The 20846-nt window shown below is 46.2% G+C and overlaps 1 protein-coding gene across 4 annotated transcripts in view; it reads left to right on the top strand.

Annotated features, from left to right (window-relative positions):
• The window catches only part of LOC121856616, a 117925-nt gene that overhangs the window by 89479 nt on the left and 7600 nt on the right, over positions 1-20846 (top strand). For 3 of the 4 annotated variants that reach the window (XM_042352267.1, XM_042352268.1, XM_042352266.1), the window contains exons 7-10: positions 6765-6803; positions 14659-14859; positions 15543-17753; positions 18443-20383. In XM_042352267.1, the coding sequence (XP_042208201.1) occupies positions 6765-6803; positions 14659-14859; positions 15543-17753; positions 18443-20383 (4392 nt within the window). The remainder of the gene's footprint in view (positions 1-6764; positions 6804-14658; positions 14860-15542; positions 17754-18442; positions 20384-20846) is intronic. The other variant, XM_042352269.1, reaches the window with a different exon arrangement.

Genomic DNA, 20846 nt, shown 5'->3' with positions numbered 1-20846 from the left:
GACCTGGCTAATTGTGAGGTCAGGTCCGGCCTTTGTTCAGAGAGTAGGTTATTGTATATCGGAAGAGGGTCAGCTGGTGCCTTCTTACATGTTTTGTTGGGGCCACATGTCACATGGGAGGGGAGCTAGGCTGATTTACCATCCTTGGTCAACCGCAGAGTTACCCTATACTTTTGCCCTCGGCTAATGTCCGGTCAGACTGGAGTTTCTGAGATGTAAGCTGTGGCCTGACAACCCCTCACTACACCACCCATACCTGCAGTGTTATGACTCACTGCCTTCACACACCTGTCCTTATATGTGGCTCTAGAGGCGCTCTCTCACCCGCCCCCACATGGATGCTATGTGTGTCTGAGGCTGTAACTTGTTGGAGTGTGTGTGTGTGTGTGTGTGTGTGTGTGTGTGTGTGTGTGTGTGTGTGTGTTGTTATTGTTGCTGTTGTTGCTGTTGTTGTGGTGATGATGATGTCCATAAAGACCCCAAATTAATAATATATTCCAGGCCAGTGTAACAAGTTGTATTTTATCACATGTCAGAGATGCCGCTCAGCCTCCCAGTCCCTCCTCCCTCTCTGTAATTATTTTAAAAGGCCTGAGTAGGTTTACAGATGGGTGACTGGCGCGTGTGAGGTGGGAAGGGGCGGGGCGGGGGAGGAGGGGGTCTTGTGGAGGCCGTGCGGTCAGGTTTCACATTCTGATTCTTTATTAAAAAAAAACAAATCTTTCAAGCTCGCACGCCATTGATGAATAAGAGACAGGTGTGTGGCTTAAGGGTTTCATTAATAAAAGTTAAATGAATGTATAAACAACACCTACACTGGATTCTTCACTGTAAAGACGAGTCCCTTGTGTCATAGAGCCTTTTTTCCTCGGCCTAATAAGACTGAAAAAAAAGGGAATTAAAACTTGAAAAAAGAGCGACAATGAGGACACCAGGACAGACACGTGTAGGGGGTTAAGCGGAATGCCACACGTGATCAGTAAGCGAGTCTCCACACACACACACACACACACACACACACACACACACACACACACACACACACACACTCAACCCGTGGACCGCTCTGGGGGTTTAAGGCCGCGTTTGTACCTTTGTGATGGGGAATCGTAAAAGTACCCTCTTGTTCCTTTTTCTGCGGTAACTAAACAGGGATTGTAGAGGGCGTGTGGGAGTAGCTTGGATACACTGTGCAAAACCTCCACCATATGTTTAGTCCCTGGGTTTATGTGGTTGACGTGGCCCAGAGTGATGGTGTGGGGGGTGACAGCCATACAACCTTCAATCTCATCTTACCTCTTTGGCCTTCTTCTCTTACCTCTTACCTCCCTTGCCTTACTATACCTCCCTGGACCCCTACTTCTGTGGCCTCCAAGATTCGTACATCTGCCACACACACACACACACACACACACACACACACACACACACACACACACACCTTAGTATTTTTTCTGTCGTGTGTGGAGTCTACTGGTTTTCACTTCCCGCCCGTACATGTTTTGGGGTGGGGGAGGCGGGGAAGAGCGTTGTGTATTCGTTTCCTCTTGTGTGTCTCTACCGTGTGCGTGTGTACATATGATTTACCCCCAGACCCACATCCTCTGTTGCTGTGATGCCCGAGCTGTTCTGTGTGTGTGTGTGTGTGTCAAGGGAGAGGTTTTATGCCTGCTTATTTTGCCTGGCTGGGCGAGTCCTCCAGGTTTGGCAGTGATGTGAGCATCTGTCTGTCTGATTGTCGTCTGTCTCCGCGTCACTGGGATTTATTATTTGAATTGGGGGTAGGAAGTAAATAGCCAGGTGGTCGGCTGTATTATATAATCCATATAACTGGAAGTCGTAAACTTTTACGGCTGACTGTAGAGTATACTGTAGTCCAGTCAATAGCAGGTGTGTGTTTGTGTGTGTGTGTGTGGCTGGCTTAGTATATTCCTCCCTCTCTCCCGGCGTAACAGAGTCTCCACAAGCGTTACTGTAGCAATGCGTTTATCGCGGTTGTCATCTGAGAGGGGGAGGGGGGTTGATATGGAGGGCAGGGCCGGAGGGAGTGAAGGTAAAGGGCGGGGAGAGAGCGGCTCAAGGTAGGTAAAGCCACATGAGGAGCTGTGGATAGGGGCAGCGAGGGGAGGGAGGGAGGGGTAGTGGTGGTGAGGGGACCCGGGGACACTTCTCACGACCCAAGTGTTTCCTGACGAGGCAAAAAACTCTCCTACTATTACAAGGCAGGACACAGCTACCCTGCCTGCTGGTGCTACTGCTGGCGGTGATGGTGATTATTGTTGGTGGTGGTGGTGATTGCTCTTACTACTGCTGTTGTCATGGTGATGCGGCGAACGAAAAAAATCACACACACACGATCTCTCTCTCACTCGTTAGTTACTGACCCGTTTACACCTGCCTCTTTACCTACCTGTATGTCATGATGACTCGTCACCATCATACACATATATCTTAAGTACATCATCATCATCATCATCATCATCATCATCATCATCACAACCACCACCATCATCACCACCACCACCACCACCACCACCATCATCACGCATAACTAAATATATACCTGCTGTTTAAACCGACACCTGATGCGCCCTATACACTGCCCTACATATAGTACTTACCTTGTCCTAATTTGATCACGGACATGTACCCTACTGCGCTAGTTCTATCACGGTCACGTACCCTGCTTCGCTAGTTCTATCACGGACATATAGCCCAGACTAAACATATCTCCGTGACTCGGTCTGTGTCCTGCATACTGGTCTCATGTGTCTCGTCTCTTGGGGTGTTGCCAGTCATCGGTATTTGCTCTGGCTGTAGAGGATAGTTTTTGAGTGAGTAGCTGTGATGTGGTGATGAGTGTGTGACTGTGGTGATTGATGTGGTGATGAGTGTGTGACTGTGGTGATTGATGTGGTGATGAGTGTGTGACTGCGGTGATTGATGTGGTGATGAGTGTGTGACTGTGGTGATTGATGTGGTGATGAGTGTGTGACTGTGGTGATGAGTGTGTGACTGTGGTGATGGGTGTGTGACTGTGATGTGGTGATGAGTGTGTGTGTGTGTGATGGTAGGTGGTGTGAGGTATTAGTGCTCTATATTGCTCATAATTACACGTTATTGGTCACACCTGATGGTAACCCAGAGACAGCAGTATCACCCTTGTTACGTGGAGGTCACCTGTCTTGTCAACTTTATCGTGTTGTTTTTCTATAAGTGTACAGTGTATATAATTCCTCTAGTACTGTTAGTTTTTATATCATGTTTATTGGTAAGTTATCCCGTTGAGGCACAGTGCCCGCCCTTCCTGACCTCACTGATAATGTGGTGCTCCTAATTTTTTTTTTCACAAATGGGCTAGTGAACAGTTCTTGTTCATCCTTGATTTTGCACTTCTCCAAAACGCTAGTAATTAGTGAGAGGCCTCTATCATGGGTGACTGTGGCACCTGCTGATGGTGGGTCAGTGTCACCACAGTTGTAATGGTCACGTGCTGGTGAAACATCCACCAGTGTTACCTGTAAAGTATCCTTTATGATAACCAAACAAGTCTTACACCTCTTATGTTATCTATATTTATACGTGTAGTAATGTTTTCCAACAATCTTTGAAGACACGAATCTAAATCATCACCCATACTGTATACTATTCTGTGTACTGCAGTATTAGCTTGCGTAAGCTCTCTGTCATCTGGCCCAAGTAAAGGTGTACTGGGCAGTGCACGACTGTACTGTACTTGTGTACCGGGAATGTGAGGGTCAATGAAAGGTGCTTGTCCCAGGCTGGACTAACAAGGGTCCCCCGGGGAGACGTCAGAGTGAGCGCCGCAGCACCTTGTCTATCACACCTGTAGGTCCACTCACCTGTGTGACGCAATGAGGCACCTGGGCCAGTGTCTTTTGGCTGTGTGATGTGTTGTGAGGCGGTTGGGTGTAGTAGTAGTATAGTGGTGGGTGTAGAGGTGTAGTAGTTGCCGGAGTAATAGTGAGGGCGGCAGTAGAGCGGGATGTAACCAGGGGATTAATAGGTGTGGTGGCGAGGCCGGGGTAAAAACTTGTCCCAGCCAATATGCGCCAGGCCCTCCCTCCCCATCTCCCTCTCTTGTGCTTGTTCCTCTCCCTCCCTCCCTGCTGATCTTCTCCTGTCTCACCTTTCCATATTCCTCTTTTCCCACGCAGTTTTCATTTAATCACTACTGTACTGATTCATTGTCGTTATAAAGTCATTATCTCGATAGGAATATGACCAGACAGCTCGGTGTTGTTGACGTCATTGTAGAAAGTTGCAGGCGTCTGGCGGCCGACTGTCCCTTCCTCCCTGTGTTTACTCTCCTTGGCTGGGTGTCACTACCTCAACGGGGACATAAATATTCTTCCCCGTTATGGTGGACGGCATTGTGTATTACTGAAAATTGGAGACATAGGCGTCTACTGGCCCCTGTTGCTTCTCATCCTCCTCCAGTTTAACCTATAGATGTGTGTGTGTGTGTGGACCGTCCTGTTTGTGACCGCCTTTACCCTGCCTTCCCATCATTTTCTTTACCTTTCCCTCTCATATTTTCAATACTATTTTTTACTGCTCACGTCGTTGGCTGGACGCTGCTAACTATCCCTGGTGATGGTGTTACAGTCAGTGTGTGTTGGTGAAGGCTTTTGACCCTCCAAGCCTTCTACTATTCCTCTGTCTTGTATGTACTGAGTTCACTGTCGCGTCACTGTCCATATTGGTGTTTACGTCAGTGTGTGTTGTTGTAGGTAGGAGGCCTGGGCGTGTTAAGCACCTCCTCCTCCTCCTCCTCACTCTGGTCTCCGGGCGTCTGGCTCGACCTGTCGCCCGCCCACTACCTCTCTTGTTGTTGCTCTCTGTTGATGTTTGTTTTATCCTCAACCTCTACCTCGGTCTTGGCCTCCATTGTTCCCTACGATTATGTGTTGTTACTATGTTACTGGTGTGTGTGTGTGTGTGTGTGTGTGTGTGTGTGTGTGTGTGTGTGTGTGTGTGTGTGTGTGTGTGTGTGTGTGTGTGTGAGAGTGATCCTGCCCGAGGAGTGGTTATGGGGCGGTAGTAGCAAGGATGCAGGTGTGTGTCTGTCTTTGTCTCGTGTGTGTGCGTGTGTGTGTGGACACTAGTCTGTGAGAAAATAAGAGACCAGCAGTGAGAGTACGGATGGTTGCGTTAAGGAGTTCGTGATGATGGCTGGCGAGAGAGAGAGAGAGAGAGAGAGATCCAAGTTGTGGTAGTGTTAGCTGAGCTTACTACAACTTGTTCTCTCCTGGAGTTGCACACATCCCTCCCTCACTCCACTACGCATCAGAATAACAACACGGATACGTCTCCACCAGTTCACACGTCATTTTAAGAACCTGATAACAGTACACTCTAATTGATAAATTAGTTGAGCATGGCTTAGGTTAAGTCGGCTGGATTAGGCTAATTAGGTTGGGGTTCAGTATAGGTAGGTTAGGTTGTGTTAGATTAGGATAAGGCTATTAACGTTACGTGGCGTTTGGGATATTGTCGTACAGGTCTTTAAAACTTATTAGCTATCTTTGTGTTGTAACACGAGGCAGACGGCGTTAGCAACCACCTCCGCGTCTCTTCACCTGCCGGACACACACCTAACACCTGCCGGACACACACCTAACACCTGCCGGACACACACCTAACACCTGCCGGACACACACCTAACACCTGCCGGACACACACCTAACACCTGCCGGACACACACCTAACACCTGCCGGACACACACCTAACAATTCTTTGATACCATCACAGTTTGTTTAATGTATTTGTTTGTTTGTGTGTGAGAGAGAGATGACAACTTGGACCACTTAAGCAGTTGTGTTGGTGATAGTGGTGCTGGTGGTAGTGGTGTCGAAAACAAGCAGATGTGCGGTAGTTACTGGTGTACTGTAGCTGATAGTGGTGGCAGCGTCTGTCTGTTTGCGGTGGTGTTGGTATTAGTGTGTTGTGTAGGGCAAAAACAAGCCAGCAGCCGGTAGTTACTGCTGGAGGTGATAGTGGTGCTGGTGGTTGTGGTGCCTGGTGTTAGTGGTGCTGGTGGTAATAATGCTACTGATGGTGTCTGGTGGTAGTGGACTGGTGTTAGTGGTGCTGGTGGTAATGGTGCGTACGTGTGTGTGGATGTGCTTGCCTTTATTTGTTAGTTGGTGTTGCTTAAAGCTGACTGCGGCTGGGGTCTGGGCTTATCGTTCCTGCAGCAGCTTCCTGTGTCCTGGCTGGCCGACCCGGGACTCTCTCCACACAACAAAGTTCCCCCCTCCCCCCCATATACTCCACCTGTCTGCCTTTACGATGCCACAGAGGCCATTTGCCTTCCCCACTTGACGGGGCTCCCTGACAATACTTGCTTCTGTATGAAAGTAAAGTGCCACTGTGTGTGTGTGTGTGTGTGTGTGTGTGTGTGTGTGTGTGGACGATCGAGCTTGCGTCTATCAGCTTTATCTGTGTGATCTCACCTCTTTGTGCCTACCTACCCGGCCCACTCTCCACCCTCGCCCGCCTCGCAGTATAATTTGTCCACCTCGGGATTTTTGGTTGCCCCAGTCCGTCGTTCCCACCGCCGCCTCCTGCCTCTCTATCTCCCAGGTTTTGTACTAGATTCTTATGTATATCGCGCGCGCGTGTGTGTGTGTGTGTGTGTGTGTGTGTGTGTGTGTGTGTGTGTGTGTGTGTGTGTGTGTGTGTGTGTGACCAGATGAGAGATTTATTTACTAATTTACCATTTGTTTTCTCTTCTCAGGTATGTGGAGAGTGTGTGGCGGTGTTGACGAAGGCCCACGTGAGTACCTTACCTTACCTTACCTTACATTACCTTACCTTACCTTACCTTACACTCGTGCTGCCTGCCACCTCACTCACTCACACCACAACCTGCCACCTGTTTACACTGCCACAGATGTTTGGAACATACTTGGTCTATACTGGCCTAAACAACAGCTCTCAGACAACACACGCTTACATTATACAACATTCAACTTCAAGTGGTATAAAGACAACTTTTATTTACAATGCAACGTTTGTTTTTTATGTAACGTTTCACCCAAAGGATAGAATCCTAACAGTTATACAGTAATTGTCATTAACAGTAGAAAGAGATTGGCGTGTTTTACTCGCCTACACAACGGTCACTGTGTGTCACCTCTCAGTAGTAGACAGCTTCGGTGGAAACAACAGTTGTGCAATTATCTGTAGACAGCTATTTGTTTTTGTTTACACTCGGGTCACCATCAAGGGTACGAAGCTATTGTTTTCTTAACGGTAACCTCTAAGGGTGTAAAGCCAGCGGCTGTTTACATCGACACAGCTGATCCATTGTTTGTTTACACCCGATACTGGTAACACAGCAAGGACTGTAGCGTAACGAGAGACACAGACAGCAGGTAGGGCGAGAGAGAGTGGGTGGGTGTTAGCATCAGTTGTCAGGATATAAAACTAATGACCCCCTTAATCCCCACCCCCATCTGTCTCTCTCACACACACAGAGAGCGCATCTTGCTTGACCCCGGCGTCTAGATCCTGTCTGAATTCCCGTACCCAACTCTCTCTCTCTCTCTCTCTCTCTCTCGTGTACTTTGCATATTTACTGTGGAGTTACGAATTTGTTGTTGTTGAGTGGAATACCTTGAGTGGGCCGGGGCGGTACATTTAGTGGTCAGGTCGGAACAGTTTAATAGCTCTGCTTACTGGGACATGATCGCCTACAACCCGTCCGTCAGTCTCTCTCTCTCTCTCTCTCTCTCTCTCTCTCTCTCTCTCTCTCTCTCATAAGCTCTAACGTTCCTGATTTAACCAAATATATGAAGGTTACATTTAGTAGAGTAATAGGTGTGTTAAGTAGACCAGGAAAAGTGTGTGAGTATTTTAAGAGTGAGAGTTGTTTTGGTTTTTATGATAGAAAGATTTGTGGTAAAAACTGAGGGCCAGTGTTGAGGCTGGTGAGGTGAAGAACGTTTACAGTGTGTCCAGCAGTAATTAGGAACCTGGGTGTTAATCGATTTGTGGATGGTGTTCTGGGGTATGTTTAGCCAGTGCAGTTGGCGAGTTGTCCGATCTTATTATTCCTTAACACTGGGTCATGCAGCTCGTATACTTAAGGTTTGGCTGTTGTGTTGGCGACACCATCTACACTTTAACCACTTCACGCTTAAGTGGCCTCAGTGCCGGCCAGCCTCGAACACGAGGAGCAACCATTATTATTATTTGATACACACACACACACACACACACACACACACACACACACACACACACACCAGTGTTATCTTTCAGTAAGTGGCACCCTCCCCCCAGGCAAGGCACAGTGCCACGCATGAGAACCTCGCTGACTGTGTAGCAAAAGTTTCACATTTCAGTGAGTGGTGTTGTGGGACCAGCCTAAATAATCCGATTTCATAATTAATCTGACGGAACAAAAAATAATAGTCAGGAGTTTCAGACCGTTGGTTAATCGCATTTAAAATAAAACAATATTGCCCATTGCTCTGTATTCACCTGTAGTATTCAATTGCAAATGCCGAATTTAATTATTAACTTGCAAATTGAATTTTTTTGTTTGCGGAGAGTGGAAGTGAGGGATGAGGGAGTGTTTGGTGGAGGGACTGGTGCAGGTGAGGAGAGGATTATTGTGTGTGCTTCACCTTGTAGGAGAGTGAGGGTGTTCAGGATAGAGTAGATACACTTTTACCCTGGTGACCTTGACCGGTTTGTTTGTTCAAGGTCACACAGCGATGACACTTGTTCATACATCAGATACACACATACACTTGGATACATATTTACAGTTGGCGTACATAATTTCGTTGCGTCTTATCTACAGTAAACGTGTGCACTTGTAAGTATATTGGTGTTTAACTTCAAGAGAAACACACATACGGTGCAGAGACCATCATTATATGTAAACTTGTGCTTACAGGAGGCAGCCACTGGTGAAGGCTTTATACCGAACAGACGTGTAAGTGTACAACAAGTACTGGTAAATTGTCGTGTGTGTGTTGTAGTAGCTGCGAGATGACTGAAGGTGGCAGTAGTTGTGTGTCACCTGGTGTTAGTGATGGTGGTTCTCGTCTTAGTCTTGTTAATTCCCAAGAGATATTACTCGCAAGACCGACTCCATCACTGCTTTTGGTGCCGTCAACTAGAGGAGTCGTTGTCAGTAAGACTGTTGGCGTCGTTACCGCTGGTCGGCGGCCACAGGAAGCATGAATCTTTATTGACGTTGATTGTTGCCAAATTGCACCTGATGTGAATTTTTAGGGGAGGGCAGATTATAGGTGTGTGGTGAGCTACGGTGTATAACTCTGTGACTCTATTGGTCAGGAGCGCTTCTTACCACCTCACACGCAAAAAAAAAATATGCTCGTTTAGCGGGTCGCGACGACGGAGTGGCTCAGAGGCCACGCCGGGGTATCAGGATAGCCTCGGGTACTGTCTCTTACTGGCTGGCGGTCAGTCAGTTAATCAGATCCTTCACCGCCTTCAGATTGTCTCTGCTTACTCAGTGTCGTGAACGTAACAAGTTTTGCCAGATGTGTGGTGCTGCTACGGTCTGCACTAAGTACAGTACAGTACAGTATAGTACAGTACCTTGTTCAGAGTTCCTCAGAATTGTGGATGGATACGATTTGTATTGGAATAAGAAATTAGGACAACCAAGATCTTGACGTAATGTAGAGTTTGAAATATTAAATGGAAGATCTAAAATGTTTTTGTGGAGCACGTGTGAAGATGTCAAGAGACTCTAAGAGGTGGCGAGGGACTTGAGTGTAGAGAGAGGTGTAGCGGAGGGAGAGGAGTGTAGAGGGAGGTAAGGGGAGGAGAGGAGGGAGAGGACGGAGGGAGAGGTAGAGGAGGTGAGCAGGAGGTGGGGGAGGGGAGAGGAGGTGAGGAGGAGGGAGAGGAGTGGGGGGGAGGAGGGGAGGGAGAGGGAGGGGAGGGGAGGTGGGAGAGGGGTGTAGGGGAGGAGAGAGGGGTGTGAGAGGGAGGGAGGGGGGGGGAGGGGGGAGGGGGAGGGGAGGGTGAGGGAGGGGGAGGGAGAGGAGGGGGTGTGGGGGAGGTGGGGGAGGGGAGAGAGAGGGGGAGGTGTGGGGAGGGAGAGGGGAGGGTGTGGGGGAGGAGAGGAGGAGGGGAGAGTGAGGGAGGGAGAGGGGTGTAGAGGGGAGGGGGGAGGGTGTGGGGGAGGGAGGGAGGGAGAGGTGGGGGAGGGAGAGGAGGTGGGGAGGTGTAGGGGGAGGGAGGAGGAGGTGTGAGGGGGAGGTGAGGGGAGGGGAGGGAGGTGGGGGGGAGAGGTGGGGGAGGGTGGGGGAGGGAGGAGGGGGGAGGGAGGAGGGTGTGGGGAGAGGAGGGGAGGGAGTGGGGGAGGTGTAGGGGTGTGGGGAGGAGAGGTGTAGGGGAGGGGGGGGAGGGAGAGGGTGTAGAGGGAGGAGGGGAGGAGGTGTGGGGGAGGGGAGAGGGAGGTGGAGAGGGAGGTGGGGAGGAGGGAGGAGAGGGGAGGGGGGGAGAGGAGGGAGGGAGTGTAGGGGAGGGAGAGGAGGTAGAGGAGGGGAGGAGTATTCTCAACGTGTTTCTATACAAAGTTCTACCAGGCCACAGGTCGTCACAGGAGGGTGGAATCGGTTAGACGTGTGTGTGTGTGTAAGTAATGGCGGGGGTAAAGGGGGAGGAGGGGGTGGGGGTAGGGAGAGTCATTGCGGTCGTAATAAATTGGACAGGTCAATACTAGAGGTCAATATGCGAGAGAGTGGTATCCGGGCGAGCGTATCACACACACACACACACACACACACACACACACGGGCGATGCTGAAGGTGTGAGGGAAGGTTGTTACTCTGGCTTAAGGATGTGGGGGGGGGGGGAGCTAACTTAGTTTATAACCTAACCAGTCCTACCTCAATCTAATCTCGCAAATCATGTTACACTGCCAGTCTTAATGTAGCGTATCAACTTTATTTAACTTAACACAGTCTACCTTGGATCACTTGAAGATTAGGCACTCCATTTTAGGATAGGATAGGTTGGGTTAGGATTGGCTAGGATAGGATAGGATAGGTTGGGTTAGGATTGGCTAGGATAGGATAGGTTGGGTTAGGATAGGATAGGTTGGGTTAGGTTGTATAATAATCATCATGTATTATATATATGCCAGTGTGTCTACTGTAAGAAGACATTTCAGTTGATGAGGTTTTGTCCAAAGGGATATATTTTATGGTGGGATTTTGTCCGTCCACTGGTCTACCAATCCCTAACTCCAACCCCCAACACCCCTCTTCCTCCCTCATCACGTCCCCCTCTCTCCCTCCCTCAACACCTTCCTCATCCCACCCTCAGCACCCCCCCATACCCCAACACCACCCCCCCCCTTCCGTGACTCGGTGTCTCTCCACCACAATCACTACCACCTTTACTTAAGTTTTCCAGTGATTATGTCGACTTTGAATTCACTTCGCATTCAGAATATATTATGCCAAGAGTATCTATACATTTACAGTACACACCCAGAGTATTGAAGCACGTACAGAACAGGTACAGGTGCTTAGACGCATACAGATATAAACAGGGAGAGAACGTGAAGGTACAAGGGAGTACAATAAAAAAAATACAGGTACAGTGAGAGGTACAGCTGCAGATTTAGGTCCAAGTGCAGGCAGGCAGGTTCGTGAAGTAACACACAGGCAACTTACCTAAATGTTCAGGATTGTGCAACCTCTTGAAGGGAAAGCTTTCAATAATTTTCAATGGGCTGTGTTGCTTAAACGTTGTCAACAAACCTGACCAATGTTGTCAATAGTCCAGAGAGTTGGGATGGCGGCTTGAAGTGGTGGGGGGGGGGGTGAGGTAGCTGATGTGCTGGAGGGGTGAGGTAGCTGATGCTGGAGGGGTGAGTAGCTGAGCTGGAGGGTGAGGTGCTGCTGGAGGGGTGAGGTACCTTACTGGAAGATAATGAAAGGGTTTTACTGACGAACCTGTTGCTTGGTATATTAAGATGTCGGGTGACGGGGAGGTGCAGGTGGCATATAAAAAGGTGGTGAGGATGGGCCGATGGGGAGGTGAAGGTGACATGTATAAGGCGGTGAGAATGGGCCGTGGGGGGGGGGTGTCGTTGTAAGGCTGGGTCGGTGGGTGTATGTGTCGTGTGTGAAGGTAATCAGGGGCCAGGGTGGCGACGTTGGGGTGGCTGCCACACATACCATTGTTACCTAGTCATATAAATGCGTGGCGGGGCAACACCACCACCACCTTCCTTCCCTCCCTCCCTCCCTCCCTCCCTGGCTCGTAAATCTCCCGTCCGCTCCTCGTTACAGACACGTCTAGGTGAACACGCGGGCGAGTAGGTGGACGTTTTTACTTCAGAACCTCAACGATCAACCGCGCTGTAGTACATAGGCAAACCGTAACAGCCAAATTGATCTGAAGTGTTCCCGGGAAAAGTTTAGTCATGAACCAAGGTAAACGTCCGCCAAACATGGTGTGGCAGGTTTGCTGACTTGGTGCATCAACTGAAGCTCCCCTCCTCCCCGCCCCCATCTTATTTCCATTAAAGACTAAACCATCCATGCTAATCTAAACAAACTTAACCTAACATAATCCCCCCCCCCCCAAAAAGTGGTTAATTCAGATGAAATGTGGTGTGGTAAGGGGGGGGGGTGAATATTGAGGTGATTCGACTTAGGAGACAGGTGTGATGAGTACTTGTATAGTTCACCCCAGCATGAGTCATCACCCACCCCACACCCTCGTGACCATGTGTGTGTGATAATAAATAAAGTAAATGTGTTGTAAGTCATCCTGGCAGCGTCACGCTCGCCCCTCGTGTGTTATTTCTACCTCTGTTATCACAAGTACTGCACCAGTTATCATATGTTGCCGGTATTATCCTCTTCTTCATGCTAGTGTTACCTCCAGTTTTTCTTCTCTCTGTCTCTCTCTTACTCGTCTTCTGCTCGTTCCTAGTCTTGTATTTATTTATTTATTAATAGTTTCCTTTATCACCATTTTAGTTTCCTAATCTTTTGCTTCTCGGTCTTTCTCTGCAATTTTCTCCCTATTCTCCATTCATTTCCTTTCTCCTCCTATGAATTTGTTCTTTCTCATTTTCTATTGTTTTCCATTTTTCCGCAAAACTGTCGATTTCGGTACACCTGCAACGTTCACTCCTTCATCACCTCCGTCAGCTCTCCTATGGTTAAAATAGGTATTAGAATTTGTTGCTCACTTGAAAGATTTGCTCGGTAGATTTTCACCCTAATGATTGATAGCCCTGATGCTACCTGGCGAGTCTAGGTTATAGGTTAGTTTATTGTTGGGTTAGGTTAGGTTAGGTTGACTGTACCCCTCCACAGTCGACATCACACCAGCACCTACCTCACCTAACATGGCCATTGACAATGTCTTCCTCCTGTTTTTTATACACTTTTCTTACCAACATTTTAAGAAGTATTGAATAATACTTCGTGGGGATGGTTGGAGCGCTCACCAACAAATGTAGTATATCTTCAACAATACAATGACCTGTCTTGTATATCTGCGTCACTTGTCACAACGTACCCAAATTGGCAGTGAGAAGTGCGCACGTGTTTGAGTGAGTGAGTGACTGGGTGTCTCAGATGTGAGTAGGTGGGTGATGTTTGTGTATATAAATCTCAGGATGGTTGCTTCTCTCGTAGTGTGTGTGTGTTCGTCTGTATGTGAACCAGATCTAGTCAATACCACAAGAGGTTCAACAAGTCGAGACCTGACTGAAGAAATGACCTTGATGCGCTAGTGCTGATGTGGGGCTTGGTCCACAGTCTGACTTCAGGGTTACTTGTAAAGATCCTACTTCTGCTTGTACACTTAAGACAAACAGATGTACAGGTTAAAGGAATGATTAAGTCAAGTTGAACTAACAAAAGAATACTATTTTATAATTATGGACAGTTAGTGAGTGGCGCCTGGGAAGAGGTGTGGTGTTGTTCAGTGTCAGGCTGGGTGATGGTGGCGGTAGAGGTACTGGTGCCCCCTGCTTGATGGCTTCTGAGAACACCAGATTCAGACCTTTACTGTAAAAACGCGGGTGCCCCTGAACTCTGGGAGGGAGAGGGGAGTGGCAATTTGATCAACCCTCCCAGCATTTCCTCTCCACTGGGGCAGCTACTGGTCGCTTCTGAGGTAGGGAGGGTAGGTGTAGGTGGGGAGAGAGGTGAGAAGCATGCTGGTGAGGTATACGGAACCATACGTAGCGGCCTTGGGAATTGCATTTTTCCCTTAAAGAATAACATTATTTTGAATTTCCATTTGCAGTTCATATGGGCTTCTTTGAGAAACTGAGAAGATACTTTGTGTTAAGAATGTAGAAATTGAGAGGGGCTTCTCTCTCTTTAAAAACCTGTGTTTCCTTAATTACAGTGTAAGGAGTGCCAAGATTTAACTGTATGCTGAACACATGAAACTTGAGTGTAGGTATTCTTGAAAAATTAAATGCTCTTCATTAATGAGAGAAATGTGGTCAGTAAATTTTAGGCACCCATATAGCTTATCTGGGTTAAGGCCTGTGATATCATCACTATGTGGAAGTTTGTTTACCTGTACTTTGTGTTTAAGCTTTACTCTTGTTAATATATTTGAATTTACAATACTTTTATAATGTATCTTTTTGCAGGGTGGCGGTGTGAAGGCCGACATGAGAGTACCGGCAGCGTCTGTGTACCGGACGGGCGGTGTGGGCGGCGTGGTGGGGTGTGTAGGGGTGGCAGCGTCAGCCCCTGCTGCTGCACATCCACACATAGACCACGATGAGGAGCAGATCTCCCGCCTCGCCCACCACCTCTCACAGATCTCCGGCGACCATGATGGCTTGCAGGTGAAAACTGACACACACACACACACACACACACACACACACACACACACACACACACACACACACACACACACACACACACACACACACACACACACACCTCCATTTATAAAACAATTATAACCAATTTATCATTTTCTTTCCAAGTCGTTTATTTATACAATACAGTACAAACTAATCCAGCTCATAATGGAATTTAAATTACTAAAAAAAATACTCAATAGGCTATATGATATTATTGCTGAGGTACAGAAGTAGTAATAAGGATATGACATAGTAGTCTTAAATGCTTTCTTAGAATCTTAAAAAATACCATGATACCCAATATCATATTTTCTCTTAACTAATCTGAATGAAGAACATTGAATGAATTATTTAATATAACTCCTGTAGTTCAATATTGTACATTGTTGTTCATTGTACACATGCTCAGGTTGTCCTCCCAGGGCCCACAAATAGGCTGTATAACTTGTGGATACCTGTAATCTTTTACTCGCTTCTGTTTCATCAGATGTACAGTTTGCTTTGGTAGAGGGTAAAGGTTGACCAAGTCTTTTTAGTGACATTGGCACCAAGCATATTGTTAATATTATTTGTATTGTGAGATTCACTACTTAATATTCATTGGGTAATTATTTTAATGTATTTTTGTATCATTATATTGATATATTTCCTTCTTACAGGTGCTGGACCAGGAAGATTTGGCTGCACTGTTACCAGATGTAAGCAGTGGTATTGGCCACCAGGATGGGTCATCTGTGTCCCTTGATGGGTTCACCGATGACGTTGTAGTGTCTCGGACGGGCTCTGACACCGAAGGGGACGAACATGGTTCAGATGTGGCCGGTGATGACGACGACGATGACTTACCGGACGTTATTGTGCGTGAAGCTATCAACTCCATGGCTATTGTGGGAGATGAAGCTGCCCTCAAGTTCAACACAGTGCTGATGGATGATTTGGATGATGTTGATGGTAGAAATCGGAGTCGGCATCACCAGCACTCCCAGCATCAGCAGGGTCAGAGTAGGTTGGGGCAGCAGCAACGGACGGCAAGAAGTCCGAGGGCAGAGACGGGCTCGAGGAACCGGGATGAAGTAGTACTCGGAGACAAGAGAAGAAGAGGACGGCCACCTCGGTCACTCATCACAGGAAAGGATACTCATCAAGAAGAAGATCCAGATCCCCCTCCCATGCCAGAACTAGAAAGTTATGTTCCTTTAGACTGTAATGTGTCAAATGTTTCCCCAGACAGTGGTATACAGTCAGTGAGTGGCTCTCCTTTGCACCATATTGGTTCTCCACCACACCATCATTCTCCACTGTATAGTGCTGGGAAGTCTGTTGATGGCTCAGGAAGCCATAATCGGCCATATTCCCCCACATTAGTTTCTCAAGATTCACCTCCACCACCCACCTTATTACCAGCTGTTACTCCCCCACATTTGTTAAGTTCACCTCATTATGATTATGATTCCCCAAACTCCCCACAAATGCCAGCCCTGAAGTGTCAAGTAGATCCACCCCCTATACTGCAGGCTGATAATGCTAAAAGAACTAGTCTTGAGGAACAAGGCACATTAAAAAAGAGAGGACCAGGGCGACCAAAGAAGCAGCTAGAGAGGCCTAAGCGACCAAGAGGAAGACCCAAAGGATCTAAAAACAAAAGACCAAAGAATGTGGAGGGACCACTCACAGTAGATTTCAAGGAAAATGCTCAGAGCCTTCCGAGAGACTCGGACAGTTTCAAGTGTTATAGAAGTGAACTTGGATCTAGTGCACCCGTGGCCCATGTGTTGAATGTGTGTAGTGAGGACAAGTGGAACCCTGATATAGACACAGAGGACCTTCCTCCACCTCCAGAGCCCATCCCTCCTCTGAAACGTGGACCTGGCAGGCCCAAAAAGATCCCTCCAGTGTTAGAACCCAGTGTACCCCTCCAGGAACCACAGATAAACAAAGTACAAAGTGAGCACACAGCAGAGCCTTGTGCTGAACACAGTGCCAATCTTTCTAGTGCCAAGCCCAAAATCCAAGTAGCCAGTTTTGAGCCATCCAATTCCATGAAATTTAATCATAGGAAAACGAGAGACGAATTATTAAGGGGAAAGCGGCCAGTGGGTCGACCAAGGAAATACCCCAAAAGAGAAGAAGTAAACTCCTCAAGTAGTTTACCTGCCACTGCAGCTAGTAAAAAATGTTTCAGTGAAAGAATAATGCACAAAATTATCAATGAAAAGGTTCGTAATAGTGAAAAATCGGATAAATTATCTGTCCGAGTTGAGGATATTGAAGGTTCCATGGAACCCTTCAGTGATCCTTATGCATTTCATGACCTACCTGTCGGAAGCCTACAAGACGCAGAAAGAAAGCATCAGAAAAAAATCCTCAAGCCAAAGTTCAACAGTGAAGGTATCCCTCTGGAAGGGAAGAAGAAGAGAGGAAGGAAAAAAGAATTACCAGCAATATTTGAAAAGGTATATGGGAGTCAAGATCTGAAAGCCAAAATTAAAAGTGAAAGCGGAAAGCCAACATTCTGTGCAACTACATTGTCATTCAAACAGATACACAAAAAGAAGAAGAAGAAGCCCAAACACTTCAAGAGCAAACATAAAAATATTGTGGACCCAGTCTTTCTCGCAGACTTGGAAGATCTCACCAGAGGTATTCAACAGTGCTCCATATCTAAAATACCAATCCTTCAGCAAACAAAACCTGGTGAGGTACTTTTACCCTCAATATTTCGTTTAAGAAAAGTATCACTTGCAGCAAAGAAAAGACGTGGCAGTGAAAAAACCAGGACAAGTGACAGGGAGTCAGGAACAGAAGGGGAGAGTGGCAAGGAGAAAGCCTCAGGCAAGAGGAAGAAGAAATTACAAGAGGTGCCAAAGCAGGTTAGTTCTTTGCTCAGGAGAATTCTGTGCATTTCTCTTTATTGTATTGTATTTGCCGACTCTGTGAATACAGTATATATAATCTTGCCCTAACTCACTGATACATGTTTTGACGTGGCACCCAGCTTGCATGGCTATCCACAGCTAGTGTAGTTTATAACTAATTTGCAGTTGCTTTTGTTTTACCAGTAAAGGTTCAGGATATTAGATATAAATTATGACAAGTGTAATTATTTTTTTATTTTTTTTTTACATTAAGGTTGATACAGCTCCACTTCACTGAGAATGGAGTAAATTATATGAATGAAGCATTTTGATAACAGACAAGAAAGCTAATTAAGCATGTTAATGAATAATGAAAGTTCTTGGTGTGCATTTGTGAAAAGGTACTAGAGAGAGTTGAAGTGAGAGTTAATGCAGTAGACACATACTGTACATAGTGACTGACAGAGATTTGGCTATATTTTGCATCTATGTGGGCATGACAAAGTCTCAATCAAATCATTCAATTCGGAGTTGTATTCAGAAAGTTGGCTGATACAGTTGAAAAGATTGTCTGAGTAAAGTAAGTGTAGGTCTGGGGGAATAGGTGAAGTAATGAGTGAACACAGTTTGAACACTGCAAAAGCTGTTAATTTTGTAAATCTTTCTGTGATTGTGAAACTGATATACCTTTTCTCTCTCTTCAGGGTCGAGAGCGGACAGAAGCAAATGAGCAAAGGCTTCCTCTGAAAAAGCGACACCGCCACATTTCAACGGCAGTGCCTGCTACACCAGAACCCCCCAAAGTTGACAACGTAAAGAGTGAAGTTAGTGTAGCTAAAGCAAATGAAAAGGCAAGTTGTGCTGACAAAGATTCCAAAATTGAAAAGGAGGAGAAAGATAAATTGAACAAAATTGATCCTCGGTCAGAGAAGGCAACAGTTCCAAAGCCTAGTGTACTCAATGAAACGCCAAAGCCTGTGAGAACTGAAAGCAAAGTAATTAAACAGAGTACTGATGACATTAACAAGAAAACAGAAGAAACTATGATAATAGAATCAGTAACAAGAAAACTAGAAGAACAAGTAGCCAAAACTACCAGAGCTGAAGAAACTGTCCAAGTACCTGAGATCGCAAATGTTAAATCTACTGATGATTCTGAGGAGAACAACAAAGTTACCAGAGTTTGTGTCAGTGAACCAGTTGTGAACAAAGTAGTAGAAAAAACTGAACCTGTCACACGAGCCAACAGTGAGGTCCCCACTTCAACTCGTACCACAACCACAACACCCAAGAAGAGGCACAGATTGGAAGTAGATTTAGCTAACACTCCTGCTGCAGCAACAAGAGCCACAGCAGGATTAGTTAAAGGAAAGACTGAAAAGGAAGTGCCAAAGACTAAAGAAAGGGAAGTGTCTGTCAAAACTCCAGTAACAAAGTCTCCAAAAGTTACCAAAGATCCGGTCTTCAAAGATGTTGGAAGCACGCCTCTACCTAAGGTGGAAGACACCAGTGACAACAGTTCTAAGGTGTCTCTTGCAGAAGAAGGCAAACCAAATAGTATTGTAGGAGTAAATAAATCTCAGGAATCAGATGAATCCCCTGCACAACCGTCTAGTGTCCCTGAGACTGTGTTTGAATCTCAACCCCAAAAAGAAAGTTCTGGGACACACTCAGACAGTGATATACCCAGTGAACATGAGCCATTGTATGAGAGTGACCAGAGTGGTTTCATGTCCGATAAAGAAGGTCCCAAAGAAGTACCAATCAAACTGCCACAAAAACGACGTAAAAAGAAAAGGGAGTTAAGATCACCGATTCCAAAAGTAACAGATAAACTTCCTCCGGCAGAAGTCACAGAAGACAATGACCCTCCTCCATCAAAGAAGAAGAAAAAAATAAAACGAAGGAAAACAAATCGAACAGGTTTTCCTACAATTAGGAAAAAGAAACGGAAGGCCAAAGATTTCCCAGAACAAAAAGGAATTGAAAAAGAAGGGAATTGCCTTAATATTGAACCAACAAGTAAAATCAGTAGTCCAGAAGAATGTCCTAGCAGTCAACCCATGGAGAGCTCTAGCAGCATGCCTGTGGAAGGCTCCAGTAGTGTTTCAGGGGAAAACTCCAGTAGTCTTCCTGTAGAAAGCTTTTGTAATGAGAAACAACCCAGTGATCCAGAACCAGATAAAACAATAGATGATGATGATAAAGAAGCCCCAGATATTCCTGCCATTCTTCCAGAATTTGAACCCACAGTAACAAGGTCAAGTAGAGATAAGTTGGAAAACCCCTCATCTAAAAGTCCCGTCCCAGTACCAGCCCCCAGACCACGGGGACGCCCAAAGAAGACCAGTGCTGAAACCAAACCACAATCGAGAGCACCTTCTGTATCACCATCTCAGTCACCAGAGAAAGTTCCCAAACAGCTTCGAGAATCATTAAGGGAAAGAAGATCAACAAAGTTAACAGACTTTGCTCAAGGTGAGAAAAAGCCAGATCCAGAACAGGATGAACAACAACTTGAGAAGATGCTGGAAAGAGTTGCCACAGGCATTGGATGCAGAACACGGAGGAAACGCGACCTAAGCGAGGAGAGTCTCAAGATGATTCAGTCCGATGGAAAGAGGCAAAGAAAAGGAGAAGAGGAAGTAAGTTTTTTATAATTATTAACTCCCATTTACCTTCAGGGATTCCTCTGAGTGAATTATATCATAGTACAACAATTCAAACATGAGTTCATTAATTAAAAACAAATACTGTACTAACAATCCTCATCAGTTTACAGTATAAGTGCTTATTTCAATTACCAGAAGAACTATAAACTATAATATCAGTAATATCTCTTCATAAGGACCATTATGTTCATCATCTTTTCAATAATAACATTAATGATTGCTTCTGGAAAGTATCTTATGGTATATATTTACAAGTAAAATTTTTTTAATCATCACATTTTCACACACAACATACCATATAGCACAACAATCATATACCTCAATGAAAACATATACTGTACTGTCGTACAGTATATTATTATTGATATCTTAACTACACATAGTGATACTGTCTCGGCGTCCATCCAACCTTAATGTAGAACTATCTTCATTTTGT

This window comes from Homarus americanus, unplaced genomic scaffold (assembly GCF_018991925.1).
Source record: "Homarus americanus isolate GMGI-L3 unplaced genomic scaffold, GMGI_Hamer_2.0 scaffold26591, whole genome shotgun sequence".
Lineage (NCBI taxonomy): Eukaryota > Metazoa > Arthropoda > Malacostraca > Decapoda > Nephropidae > Homarus > Homarus americanus.
This window is presented reverse-complemented; position numbering and strand designations above follow the sequence as displayed.